The 14,552-nt window shown below is 51.5% G+C and overlaps 1 protein-coding gene across 1 annotated transcript in view; it reads right to left on the minus strand.

Annotated features, from left to right (window-relative positions):
• The window catches only part of JAKMIP3 (Janus kinase and microtubule interacting protein 3), a 105,443-nt gene that overhangs the window by 68,202 nt on the left and 22,689 nt on the right, over positions 1 to 14,552 (minus strand). The window contains exon 2 of the mRNA XM_008068439.2: positions 10,415 to 10,670. Within this exon, the coding sequence (XP_008066630.1) occupies positions 10,415 to 10,666 (252 nt within the window). The 5' untranslated portion in view covers positions 10,667 to 10,670. The remainder of the gene's footprint in view (positions 1 to 10,414; positions 10,671 to 14,552) is intronic.

The following is a 14,552-nucleotide window of genomic DNA, read 5'->3' on the forward strand; positions in this document are numbered from 1 at the left end:
TGGAGTCTCACTCTATCGCCCAGACTGGAGTGCAGTGGCCATTCCTGGCCACTGCAGCCTCGACCTGCTGGGCTCCGGCGATCCTTCCACCTCAGCCTTCCAAGTAGCTGGAACTACAGGCACGCGCTACCATGCCCGGCTCATTTTGATTTATTGTAGAGATGAGGTCTCGCCAAGTTGCCCAGGCGGGTCTCGAACCCGTGGGCTCAGGCAATCCACTCACCTCAGCCTCCCAAGGCACGGGATTACAGGCTGAGCCACTAAGCCCGGCTTACATTCTTGATTTTAAACCAGTCGTAATGTCACCTGAGATGATTACAAGATAATGAAGAAAACCACAGTGCAAGCACCAAGGCCTGTGGCATCTGGAAAGGCCTGATGAGAGCAGCCGAGCTGACAAGCGACTGTGTTGAGGCCTCCTCTGGGCCCTTTGGTGGTTCTCAGCCCCCTCAGCAGGAAGGAGCTCAAGCACCCCTCTGATCACCCAGCATATGGCCAGGGTGACTCTAGCCACAATCACAGTCACTGAGCTGCCCCAGCCAGAGCTCAAGATGCCCCGGCCAGAGCTCAAGATGACTTCCCTGGCATCTGACATCTCAGGGAACTGTTTATGAACAGAACGACACCAGCTTGGCCAGAACAAAGCTTTTCTGCATTGGCTAGAACAAAGCTTGGGCCACTTCTGCATAGCCAGAACAAAGCTTGTGTGTAATTCACCCCGGTCCAGGACTATGGTTGTCACTTGGTGTGATTTTCCCATATCCTGGCAAAATATGTATTTATTAAAGATTGGTTGACTAAATGAATGCATATGATGAGGAATGCTCAATTCAAATATTTAAAAAGTCATTGGATTTCTGTATGTCAGCAAATAATTAGGAACGAAAATGTCAAAATGTACCATTTATAATGTATACAAAATAAAAACATACAACACCTATGAATGTGTTAGGAAATATGCCTAAGATCTCTCTACTGACAACTTCAAAGTGCTATTGAGAGAAATTAAAAAGGGTTTAAATAAATAAATGGACATATTTTACTTGTAAATCCAAAGACTCAATATTACAAACATGTCAATTTCCCCCAAGCTGATCTACAGATCCAATGCAATTCAGTGTGTAGAAACTTTTTTACAAAAATATAAATTGACAAAATGGATTCTAAAATTTATATGGGAAATACAAAGAAACAAGATTCACTAAAACAATTTTTTAAAATTTTCTTTTCTTCTTCTTTTTTTTTTTGAGTTGGAGTCTCACTCTGTAGCCCAGGCTGACATGCAGTGCACACTCACGGCCACCCCAACTGATTAACCTGCTGGGCTCCGGCGATCCTTCCGCCTCAGCCTTCCAAGTAGGTGGAACTATAGGCACATGCTACCACACCCGGCTAATTTTTGATTTATTGTAGAGATGAGATCTCGCCAAGTTGCCCGGGCAGGTCTCGAACCCGTGGGCTCAGGCAATCCACTCGCCTGGGCCTCCTAAAGTGCTGGGATAACAGGTTGAGCCACAGAACCCGGCCAACTAAAACAATTCTTAGGAAAAAGAACAAAGTAAGAGTGTGCACGCCACAGATATCAAGTCCTGTTATAATTAGTCACGCATAGTAACCGTATCAGCACAAGGACAGGAAGAGGAAATCAGGGTAGAGTCTAAAAACAGAGTCTATCAACAACTGCGACTGACATGAATTTTGTCATGCTATGTTGAAGCAGCAACCGTTCATTATTTCTTATGAGTCTGTGGGTCAGCTGGAATTGGTTGGTCTAGGCTGGGCTCAAGGAATACCGTGTGGTGCTTTTCCTGGGACTGCCTGCTGGTTCAGACACTCCTCCTGATGAGGACAGAGGTGAAAGGGCAAGCAGAAGAACACAGAGGATCTGGACTTGGGCCAGGCCTGGGTCACTTCTGTATTGGCCAGAATGCAAGGCTCTGCAAAGTCACCTGACACGGGCACCTACTAGGAGAGCTGAAGAATTGTCCAATAATGCCATATACAACACAGACTCACACACATGTGACCATCCAATTTACTACAAAAATGAAACTTCAGTGGGTACAGCCCTTTTCAAATGGGAAAGGTGCTGGGCCCGTTTCATATCCATATGGAAAAAGGTCTCAGCCTCTACTTACATCATGCACCAAAAGCAATCAGATAGGTTTCTGGACATAAATTTGAAAGGTAAGACAAAGCTTCTAAAGAAGAAAACATAGGAAAGTGTCTTCACGACCTTGGTACAGGCAGAGATTTTCCTCAGCAGGAAACAGCTTCATGAGAAAACTCCAAAGACTTGCTGCCTATCTTTTCCCAGGCCTTTGCCTCGTCCTGCAACGACAATTTCCCCTATTAGCAAACATTCTTCCTCAGCAAGGTAGTGATGACTGCAGAGCAACCTGCTGTAGAAACACACCCCAATGTCCTCAGCTATTGCCCAAGCCTGGACAATCAGAGTGCGGCGGACTTTTTTCATTATCAGCAGAGGTAAGATTGATGCCCGCACAGGTAAGCATTCACCACATCTCTGAATATCTTCCCTGAGATAAATTCTTAAAGGGGAATCACAGCATCAAAAGTCCAGTGATGTCTTTCAGGCCTGTTTACTTGTGGTCAAGCAACCTGTGAAGGGTCCCCCACTTCATTCCTTCCCAGCATCTTCTGAGGGCGAGGCTCCTCACCCCAATCAACTACCCTAGGAATTGACCAAGCGTCAAACAAGTGGGTGCATGCGCCACTGTTTTGGCTTGCATTTCCCTGAGTAAAATGTCTGATGCTTTTGGCCACGGCATACTGTTGGCCACCTGAGCTGCATTACGGGATCCTGAGAGGCAGAAGCTGAATTCCCTAAAGCAGGTCAAGGCCAATAAGTGGGCCTGAGCTGAGATGACAAGTGCTTTCACACTAGATATGCACAGTGTCCTGGTCACAAGTACATGTACGGTAAATAGGCTTCAAAAAGTGTGAAGTTTACTGTCTCACAAACCCTAGTGGCACGCATGCTTTCTGATGAGAAATCCAAAGTGTTTTGTCTATTTCTCTGTGAAGTGTGAGAAACGATGGGAAAGCAAAACTGGGTTGAAGAGAAAGGCAGAGGGAGCACGGAGAGAGGGAGCTTCCGGCTCCAGGCAGTGGGAGGCTGGTCTAGAAGCAGCTCTGGGAGTCTGACACGTCCACAGCAGGAGCCTGGTGTCCGAGGGGAGACCGAGACAACTGCCCTGACCAAGGAGAGGCATGGCTGTGGACAGCAAGGAGAATCCAAATCCCCAAATCCCAGTTATTCTCCAAATTTCTTCTGGGAAGTATTTTCCCACTCCTACAAGCTCAGAAACATTAAGGCGCCCATAATGATACGCAAACATCCCTCTAGGGAAAAGACTAGAGATGGCTTTCTTTTTTTTTTTTTTTGAGTTGGAGTCTCACTCTGTCACCCAGACTGGAGTGTAGTGGCCGCTCCCGGCCACCGCAGCCTCGACCTGCTGGGCTCCGGCGATCCTTCCGCCTCAGCCTTCGAAGTAGCCGGAACTACAGGCGCGCGCTACCACGTCCGGCTAGTTTTTGATTTATTGTAGAGATGAGGTCTCGCCAAGTTACCCAGGCGGGTCTCGAACCCGTGGGCTCAGGCAATTCACTCACCTCAGCCTCTCAAAGGCGTGGGATTACAGGCTGAGCCTGGCTTTCTTTTTTCAAATGCAAGCCACTCACATAAATCTCTGTGAAAATAGAGCCACTAAGGACTTTGGAGACAAGAACATGGAAGAAAAGAACACAATTGACCAAAATAAGGAGCCAGAGAAAAGAATCCTTCTTGTAATGCTAATAACTGGAAAGAAGAGAGGCAGGATGATGTGTTCCAGAAGGAAGCCTAGAGGAGGTGAAGACCAGGAGCAGGGTGGCTTCCTTACTGGACCCTCTCCTGGCTATGTTGCTACCCACCCCCCCAGCACTGTCTTCCAGGAGGCATCACCTGGTGACCCCTGGCGACTTCTATGCCCACAGTGGAGGCCAGTGGTCCTCTTGGGACAACAGACACTTATGCTCACTGCCTACCTGAGCCTCCACGCGGATGTCCAGTGAGAGTCTCCACGGAGACCTGTCCAAAGCAGAGCTCTGATTTCCTCCCTGCACCCAATCCTGGTCCTCCTCACCCAGATTTCCTGCCACAGTAAAGGGCAGTCCCAGCCACTGGTGCTCAGGGCCACACCTGGGAGCCGCCTGCATGCATTGCCAACCACACACTCCACACCCGACCTGCTCTGGTCTGTCCATGGCTGCCACCACCCTCGGCCACCAACCACCGCTCTCTGCTCCCTTGGCCCCGCCCACAGCAGCCAGAGAGATGGTTATGTTGGAAACATCAACAGATTTAAAATATATAAATATGTTTATAATATATATATGTAAGTCAGCTCATATCCCACCGTAAGGCCTCCAGAGGCTGCTCACCGTGCCTGGAGCACGGCTCAAGCTCCCCGCTATGCCGTGGTGGGACCCCCAGCAGCCTGGGGAGACAGCTTTCCTTGTCCAGCACAGTTATCAGCAGTGCCTCTTTCACTTTCTTAAGTGCCCCTACCTTGCTTGCCCACCTGCGTGGCTCCCAGCCCCCATGACTGACTTCTGTGACCTCTCCTGGCTCTCCCCGGGAGGGCTGCAGCCACCCTGGCCTTCCCAGGCACCAGGCCAGCCACAGTCATCCCCGTTCATCCCCACTGTCCACTTCGGCTCCAGCCACTCCGGCATCACCCTGCCCTTGTCCGGGTCTTGGCTCCCAGGCCGCCTCCTCAGCAGTGACTCGTCTACCCTTGTCCAGTTCCCTCTGTCTCTCATCCTGCCTCCCTCCAGAGACTTCATGGAGGTCTCCAACTCCCTGTGGGCCAGCCCCCCAAGTTAGAGCCAGGATCTTGTATGGCTTTCCAGGCACTCCGTAAAAGGCAGGGTTGCTGTTGGGTATTTTCTCGGCTTCTTCCTTCGGCTCCTCGTCCCGTGTGGGGAGCTCTGTGAGACGGAGGCAGGCCTGCAGGTGGGACAGGCAGGCCTGCGGGTGGGACAGGCAGGCCTGCGGGTGGGACAGGCAGGCCTGCGGGTGGGACAGGCAGGCCTGCGGGTGGGACAGGCAGGCCTGCGGGTGGGACAGGCAGGCCTGCGGGTGGGACAGGCAGAGGCTGAACCCTGGAGGGCAGGCAACAGGGGCCACTCTGTGGTCAGGCCAGAGCCAGAGCCTTTGCCTTCACGATGAAAACACAGTGACTTATGTTTACCTCTCCTTCCACTTTGAAGGCACCCCCCCCCCCACTTTCCTCAAGACAACCTTGAGTTCATTCCAGTGGGGTTTCTTTGAGAAACTTCACTCTGAGCTTCTCTCCCCGGCTGGGCTATGCCTTCTAAATCTCTCAACAAAGGCACCTGGAGAAGAGCTCCATTTTTATTTAAACCATCTTATTTTTTACTGTCAAATCTCAATCTGCTTAGGTATTCCTCCATGATAAATAAAACCACTGGACTGAAATCCAAAACAATCTGCTCCTGGCTGCTCTGCTTATTGGCTTCTTCCTGTACTTCACAGGGACATTCTTTACCCTGAAAACTGCAATCTGCCAAATGAGGCCTTGCAGTTGCAGAATTTTGATTTGCCCGGAATTCCGAATAAAGAGATGAGAGTCCCCCCTGTGCAGCAGGCCAGGGGCAAGACGGAGAAATAGAGCTAGCCTCCCCTGCCCCATCTTGCCAGAGGCTGTGGGTTCAACTGCTAAGACCAAGCTAAAATTGAGTCACCAGGTGAGAGAATATCTTCACATAACCTAGGGAAAACTGCACACAAGCCTGGACCCATTTACCAGTGGTCAAGTGTCCAGAGCTCTGAAGGCTCAGACCCTGCTGGAGCCACCGGCGGCCCTCAGGAACATCCTGTACATCTTGACCACCTTGACCACCCAGTGGGCTATGGGAGCTTCCAAGTTCATGGCTGCTTTCAGGTTAGTTCAGGAGGGGTTGCCTGAGAAGAGTCTGTTGGTCCTGGGAAGAGCCCCTCTGATTGGCCACTGGTTTCCCCTGTGAGGGCCAGAGCTAGATCCTACTCCATGGGGTGCTTCGGAAACAATAGGAATCTGTTGACAATCAGATAGGAGGCTCCACTCCCACAGCTCTAGATATGGTCACACCGACTTATCCTGTAGCCATAACAATGATATTAATTTTAGCACATACAAAGCAAGAACTTCAGGAGGATTGATAAGGACTGATGTTGTTAGTAATTGATGTAATTATCAGATTCAGGCTAGGTCTGGTGGCTCAATCTACAACCCCAGCACTTTGGGAGGCCAAGATGGGAGGATCGCTTGAACCCAGGAGTTCGAGACCCGTCTGGGCAACATAGTAAGACCTTGGGTCTACAAAAGATAAAAAGAATTGGCTGGGCATGCTAGCACGTGCCTGTAGTCTGTCCCAGCTACTCAGGAGGCTGAGGCAGGAGGATCACCTGAGCCCAGGAGGTCAAGGCTGCAGTGAGCCATAATCGTGTCACTACATTCCGGAATGGGCGACAAGAGTGAGACCCCGACTCAAAAAAACTACCAAATTCACTTTTTCTCTTCCCTACTTGGCCATGACTTCAGCGAGTCTTCTGAGACCAACGGTCCCCCACATTTTTGGGGGTGAACGTCCAGATGCAGTGTGAGCAGGTAGGGCCATCAAAAAGCTTCCTGTAGTCTTGTTTCTAACACTGTGCATGTGAGGCTACAGCCCTTGAGTCCCTCCTCCTCAGGAAAGACTCAAAGGTCAATTCAGACATGGATCTTTCACTTACTGCGTGAATTGTAGAGAAAGAAGGGAAAGCACAGGTGAGAACTGGAGAAGAAATGGGAGGAGGCACCAGACGCCCCTGAGCACTCAGGTGTGAGGAGCCCAAGTTCTCTGCAGCTGCCCCTTGAGACAGGCACTGCTTTTCTCAGGTCACACAGGAGGACACTGAGGCCCAGGGAGATCCAGGCCTCTTGGTGGGTCTGTGGCAAACCTGGCCTCGAACCCAGGGCTAGGGAGATGAGAGAGGGCAACCTGGCTGTGAGATTCCAGTTCGCTTATATTCGAATCTCCAATAACAGCATTTGTTAATTTTGGGTGGTGGGTACCTGCCTACTTGTCATATTATTTTTCTGGAGATATATATGTATACACACACACCCATACACACACACACACACACACACACACACACGCACTTTTTAAAAAACTTTGAGTGCTTTAAGGGATATTTGGTTGGGAAGGCCCAGATCTGGCTTGGAGGCACCAGTTGGGGCAAGGACTGGGCAGTGGGAGGTAAGAAGTGGAGGATGGGGAAACGCGGGCTAATGAGATGGGGGGCAGGTTAGTGAGATGAGGAGGGGAAGGTTAATGAGTCAGGGGGCAGGACAATGAGATGAGGGCAGGCTCAGAGAACATCTAAGGGTCTTGTGGCCTAGAGGCTCTCCGCTGTCCCTGGCTGTCCCTGGATTTCACCTGCCCCAACCCCTGGCTTCCCTTAGCAACAGCCCAGGAAGTTGAGAAGACAATGAAGAATGATGATTTTCTGCGGCACCTAAAGGCTTTCTCAAGTAGGAAATTCAGCTTTCCTGGGACAATCAGGATGAAAGGGCTGGGAGAAGGGAGGGAGGACCACAGACAGGATGATGGGCAGGAGCTGGCAGGCGGAGCTCGTGGAGTGGAGGATGACTTCCTGATGCCCACAGATAAGTGGCCCTGGAGCAGGTCAAACACCTCTCCCAGCAGCAGGACTAAGGCAGGGCACTCTGGTGCTACAGTGAGCTCTGAAAACTCCAGCCTGGAGGACTTTACCTAGAAAGCACCTCCTGGCAGAGATGCGATTTGGGAATCCTTTGTTAAGCCATGATAACTAGGACATCTGCAGGAATGAGCAGCGTTGAACTACAGCTCTTGAGCTCAGATGAGCCGGAAGAAGCAGACACAGTGCAGCCAGGATCTTCCCACCAACCCCAGCCAGGTCAGGCTTCTATGCTGGTCTGGCTCCTGAGCTTCCCTCTGGCCTCTCCTGGACCTCCCTCCCTCCATGGGCCCTGGGGCTGCCACGGTCAAACTGCAAACACAGACATGCACTGGCCCAGCAATTCTGTTTGCAAGAACATCCCCTACAAGTATCCTTGCACATGTACCCAAGATGTGCAGACAGGGCTGCCGTATTCACTGAAAAACAGCCTGATTGCTGTGAACAGGCCCAATACATCAGGGCGCATAAGTATAACAGCTCCATTGATCCACATGGAACCATCTCCCAGATGCTCTGCATTCAGTTAGGCCGGAGGAAAATGCAGGATGTGTGTGGCAAGCTGTTATTTATGCTTGGGAAGAGAGACTCACGCATGCGTGTTCAAGAAACTGGAGATGGGCTCTGGGGATAAGGAACTCCGAAGGAAGAAGGCTTCTTCTCAGTGCCTTTCCTCTGGCTCCTTTTGAATTTTACACCAAGAAGGATGTCATCTCTTCCCCAAATAAATAAACACACACTGTGTAACTGACAGGTGGGTCCAGATTCCAGCCCTCAGACGCTGGCCTCAGGACCCAGGCATGCGAAGAGTCTGCGCGCTAGCCCTGGCCTGCCACAGACGCAGACACGGGCCTTGTTGATGTGCGAGGCGCACGCACCCCCTCGTGGCGTTGCAGGATGGATGCATTTGGCAAAACCGCACATAAAATATGCCCGGTGCTGTGGCCATTGGGTGAACGGAGGATCTGGTGCCAGCCTTGAGGATTTCCATGATGTGATGTTTCTTTGCATTAACAAGACGATCGCTATGTTTTTACCAAATAAAACAAAAGGTTTTGTTCTCACCAGGCTCTTGGGAAGTCGTCTCTTCCTTCATCTGTAGAATTGGGGAGAGGGAGGACAAGAGACATATCTAAGGCTTCATCATGGGGCCTGATCGCTCCATGTGGGGCAACTCCCCACTTCAGACCTGGAGGTGTTTGCACCCCGACCTCAGGCTCCAGCCAGGCAGCCAGACGGGATCTCTTGGTGTTGCCATCTGGAGTGTATGAATGCCTGGCACAGAGCAGGTGCTGGCCGTCTAAGTGCCACAAGGCCACCACACCAATGGCCTTCTAGTATCTGAGGAGTGTCTGGGCCCCGGTGATCACTTCCTCCTCGACACTACGAGGCAGCGAGAGGTGCTCTTGTCCCCATTTCAAAGAGGGAACTGAGGCAGACGGCAGGCAGCGAGGCATGTGCCCGCAAGCTTTGTACAGGGCCAGGCCGTGCACGTCGTAGGCTCCGCTGGTCTACTTCACAGTCAACACAGAAATGAGCAGATGTGACTGTGTGCTAGTCCAACCTTGTGGACACAGAAACCTGAACTTGGTATGATTACCACACACCATGAAACATCATTCTTCTTTGGATGCAAGCAGAAAGTTAAGTGACATGAGATTGGGGATCTTGGAAGTTAAGCAATGGCCCCAAAGAATCCAGCTCTCCTCCACCATCAGATCCATAGGCCCACGAGAGACACCTTTGCTGGGCCAGAAGGAGGGACAGAGAGAATTGGAGCCCAGAGTGGGGACAACACCCAGGTGTGACCTAGGCCTTTCCAAATCTACAGCACACACCTGCCCCTGGCTCCCACCCTCTTCCGTGTGCCGCCTTCTCCTCAGAGGCTTTCTCCTTCACCTTCCCCTGCCAGAAACCCCTGCACACTTCCTAATGGTTCCTGGGGGTGGGGTGAGAGGAGAGGGCAAAGGTCAGGCCAGAGGTAGAAGGAAGTTCAAGTGGCAGGCGGCTCACCTAAGGGCCTGGCCTGTCCTCTGGTCAGCCCCTCACCTCCCCCCAGCCCCTCACGTTCCCCTTGGCCGCCAGCATAGCTCAGCGCAGCACAGCATACCCTGCAGGCTACAAGGAGGCCATCATGGGTCTGCCCATCTAGGGTCCTCCGGGTGCTGGGCCTCCCTATCCCACTGGGTTCACTCCAGCGTCTCCAAACGTAACAGGTGCTGTACCGCCCCACCAGGAAGCTCTAAGCCAATGGCCTGTCTTTTTCCCCTATTCGCTGGCAGCAGCCGTGCTGGCCGCTCTGTTTCAGTTCAATTCCACTGTGGACAAAGCCTCCCCCCACCCCAAGTCCCTGTGGCACATGCCCTACACAAGCAGACTGTGCTCGCGCAGCAGGGGCTGATATTGTACACTCCCGTTGCTTGGGCCACCACCACAGCACCTCTGCTTAGGGGTCTGCACGTCTCCCCACCACCTGCTCCCCACCTCCAGAGCAACCTGTCCTGAGTCCCTTGAGAACCCTCTGGGCTCCCAGAACCAGGTGGGCGGGCACTTCCACAGAGACCTGGCTACACCTCGTCTCGAAGAGGCGGAAGGGAGAGAGGAGGACGTTCGAGGGGAGGGGTCTGGGGCAGAGCCCACCTTGCTTTTCTCCTGCTGCAGCTCGATCTGAATGTCCGTGAGCTTGGCTCGGAGCTCCTCGTTGGCTGCCTGCAGTGCCGCAAGAGCCTCCGCCTTGTCCCCCTTGGCTCGGCTGCCTGAGCCCTTCTTGGACATGGTGAGGCTGGATGGCCAGAGGGACGGTGGGGGGAAGATGCTCCGTCTGGGCTGGGGTGTCTGTACCAAGCTCCCAGCAGGTGGCACCTGGGCTGCCGCTCCACTACATTTTCTCATTCACCTGGAGGGGAAAGGATACCTCGGGTGAGCGGGTGGACCCTGGCCAGCCACCACCGGCAGCAGGACAGCTCCGGAGCCTTGAATGGAGCTCAGGGCCTCATGTGCTGGGGGGTGTGGGGGGCCACGCGACCTTTCACCTGCCCTCATCCCAGCACTGAGGATGCTACCTGCGAACCCACGGGTAAGGGCACATCTCTGCACCTAGCACACAACGAGCATTCGATGCATGTTAGTACTTTTCCCTCCTTGGAATGGGAGACTGGGACCCCACTTCAATTCCTGAGTTTGACATCTGGGTGTGATGCAGTCTGATGGCAACAGTGGGATAAATCGCAAGCTTTTCAGTTGGCAGAGAGGAAGCCAGGACATGGGCTTCTCCATGGGGACCCACAGACTGCGTCCAGGAAATATCCAAAGTGGAGATGGTTTTAAGATGGTTGACATGAGGCAGCTAGAGTGAGTTTGTTCTGTAGAGTAAACCAAGATGGAGGGAGTTTCCTCAGCACCCAGAGAAGAATGGGCCAGCAGCATGTCCCACGACTCTCCAAAGGGGTGATGATAACCACTTAGTGCCAGAAAAGAAAAAAAATCCATCAACCTGTGCTGGAACTGGCTGAACTCTCGCCTGTACCACCACAGTCCAGCACAGCCTCTGGACACGGTGGGGAGGCAACTAGGGTGGAACTGGAAAACATAGTCCTAAGTGAACTGATTCAGGAACAGAAAACCAAACACCACATGTTCTCACTGATAAGTGGGTGCTAAGTCAAGGATGCAAAGACACAGAGAATGGTATAATGGACCCTGGAGACTCAGAAGAAGGAGGGAGGGAAGGGGTGGAGGGACAAAAGAAATTATCTACCGAGTATAGTGTGTACAAGTGAGGGTGGTGGTACTCTTAAGCTTGGACCAACAACTATTTGTATTCCTGTAAGCTATTGAAAACAGGGTTGAGAACAGAAACCTGCACACCCATGCTTATAGCAGCATTATTCACAATAGCCAAAAGGTGGAAGATACCCAAGTGTCCATCAAATGATGAATCGTTAAGCAAAATATGGGAATAGCCACAGAATAGAATGTTTTTCAGTCTTAACGAGGGAAGCAATTCTGACACATGCTGCAACATGATGAACCTGGAAGACATTATTCTAAGTGAAATAAGCCAGTCAACAAAGGGCAAATACTGTCCACTTAAATATTTTGTATCTAAAGTAGTCAGACTCACAGAAAGTAGAATGGTGGTTGCTAGGGACTGGGGGATGTGGGAATGGGAAGACGTTTAATGGGAACAGAGTTTCAGTCATGCAAGATGAAAAAGGTCTAGAGATCTGTTGCACACCAATGTGAATATAATTAATATTTTATTTACTTTTGTAGAGACAGGGTCTCTCTCTGTTGCCCAGGTTGGTCTCAAACTCTTGGCCTGAAATGGTCCTCCTGCCTTGGTCTCTCAAAGTGGTGGATTGTGGGCATGAGCCACAACCCCTGGTCTTGAATATAATTAATACTTCTGAATTGTACCTTTAAAGATGGTTTGGATGGTAAATTTTGTTATGTGTATCTTACTGTAATTTTTAGTTTTTATTATTTTTATTTTTGAGTTGGAGTCTCACTCTGTCACCCAGATTGGAGTACAGTGGCCGCTCCTGGCCACCGCAGCCTCGACCTGCTGGGCTCTGGTGATCCTTCCGCCTCAGCCTTCCGAGTAGCTGGAACTACAGGCACGTGCCACCATGCCCATCTAGTTTTTGATTTATTGTAGAGACGAGGTCTCACCAAGTTGCCCAGGTGGGTCTCGAACCTGCAGGCTCAGGCAATCCACTCACCTCACCTCCCAAAGCACGGGATTACAGGCTGAGCCACTGAGCCTGGCTTACTGCAATTTTTTAAATTAAAAAAACAAAACAGTCACCTAGGAAGGAGGCATGCTCTTCAGGCTTCAACATATGAATTTGAGGGTAGGGTAAGAGACATAAACATTCAGTCTTCAGAACTCTCCAAATTAAAAAGCAGTGAATCAAGTCATTTTAAGCTATAATCAAGGGCTCTTTGCCTCCTGGAGGCCCACATTAGAATCATCCATCCACTGCATACATACACTGATTTGATCTCCAAAAAACTCAACTGTCAGGTATGCCTCCTGGCATGAAATGAGAGATGCCGTTTCTGAAACAAACAAAAACAGCAGAGGACATTATAGGTTGAATTGCGTCCTTCCAAATGTATATTTTGAAGTCTTAACCCCCAGAACCTCAGAATGTGATCTTGTTTGGAAAGTAGGCCAGCGAAGATGTAAAGGTCACCCTAGAGTGTGGTGGGCTCCAATCCAATATGGCCAGTGTTCTTATAAGAAGGGGAAATTTGCACCCAGAGACAGACACACACAGGGAGAAGGTCACATGAAGATTGGAGTTCTGGTGCCGTGAGCCGAGGGCCACCAGAAGCCAGGAAAGAGGCCCGGATGGAGCCTGCCCCAGCACCTTCAGCGGTAGTGCGGTACTGCCCACACTTTGACCTTGGACTTCCGGCCATCAGAACTGTAAGAGAATGAAGTTCTGTCCTTTACGCCACTCAGTTTGTGCTTTGTTACAGCAGCCCTAGCAAACTAATGCAGAGAGAAAGTCAAGAACAAAACATCGAGACATGGGAGTCTGTCTCTGGAGAGGATGAGGCCGGACTGAAATGACAGTGCTGGTATCCACTGAAAGCCCTAGACTGAGCAAGGTCCTTCTTCATTCGGCAAAAAGCCACTCTGACAAATTAATGTGTTGTTTTCTTTCTTTTTTTTTTTTTTGAGTTGGAGTCTCACTCTGTCACCCAGACTGGAGTGCAGTGGCCGCTCCCCGACCTGCTGGGCTCCGGCGATCCTTTCACCTCAGCCTTCCAAATTGCTGGAACTACAGGCGTGTGCTACCATGCCCATCTATTTTTGATTTATTGTAGAGATGAGGTCTCGCCAAGTTGCCCAGGCGGGTCTCGAACCCGTGGGCTCAGGCAGTCCACTCACCTCAGCCTCCCAAGGCGCAGGATTGCAAGCTGAACCACCGAGCCCGGCTGTGTTGTTTTCTTATAACTGAGTATTCATTAATTTCAACCATTGTGTTTCTGCCTGTTCTACTGTGACCCCTGGTCTGCCAGACCAGAGCGGTGCCAGTGGGGAGGCGCGGCAGGCAAGTCTTGATGGGGAAGGAATGTGCTAAAGGGGAGAAGTGTCTTAGGAGGACTTGGGCAGCAAGGAGCAGGGCTCACTCAGCCAGGCCGGTGAGGTGGATGAGGTGGGAGGGGTGAGGGGAGGGGAGGGGGGAGGTAGCTCTGGGACCTGGAGGCAGTGGGGTGGGTCACATCACTGGGCCTGCTAGACGTGAGTAGCTCTCAGCATTGGCCCTGCCGGGGTCAGAAGCTGAACCACGTGCACCATCTAGGGAGCCCCCAAAGGCCCCTACAGACCCTTCCCAGGGAGGTCAAGGAGGGCATAACAGCACTACAGCCACCACTAGGCTCACTGGGCACCAGAAGTCCTCAAGCCTCAGCACTCCACCCTGACAGGTAGGATTGTCTCTGGGCTGGTTTGACCTCCCTGGCCCTCTGCAGTGCCATGAGAGGCAGCATGATTAATTGTGGGATCATGCTTCCAAGTGAGAGGACACTGGGCCATGTGCAGGGTTATTTAAAGAACTGAGATCAAGCCGGACTCGGTGGCTCAACCTGTAATCCCAAGCCTTTAGGAGGCTGAGGTGAGTGGACTGCCTGAGCCCGCAGGTTCAAGACCCGCCTGGGCAGGCGAGACCTCATCTCTACAATAGATCAAAAAATTAGCTGGGCGTGGTAGCGCATGCCTGTAATTCCGGCTACTTGGAAGGCTGAGGCGGAAGGATCGCCG

Source organism: Carlito syrichta, unplaced genomic scaffold (assembly GCF_000164805.1).
Source record: "Carlito syrichta isolate Samal-C Ts95f unplaced genomic scaffold, Tarsius_syrichta-2.0.1 Scaffold310879, whole genome shotgun sequence".
Lineage (NCBI taxonomy): Eukaryota > Metazoa > Chordata > Mammalia > Primates > Tarsiidae > Carlito > Carlito syrichta.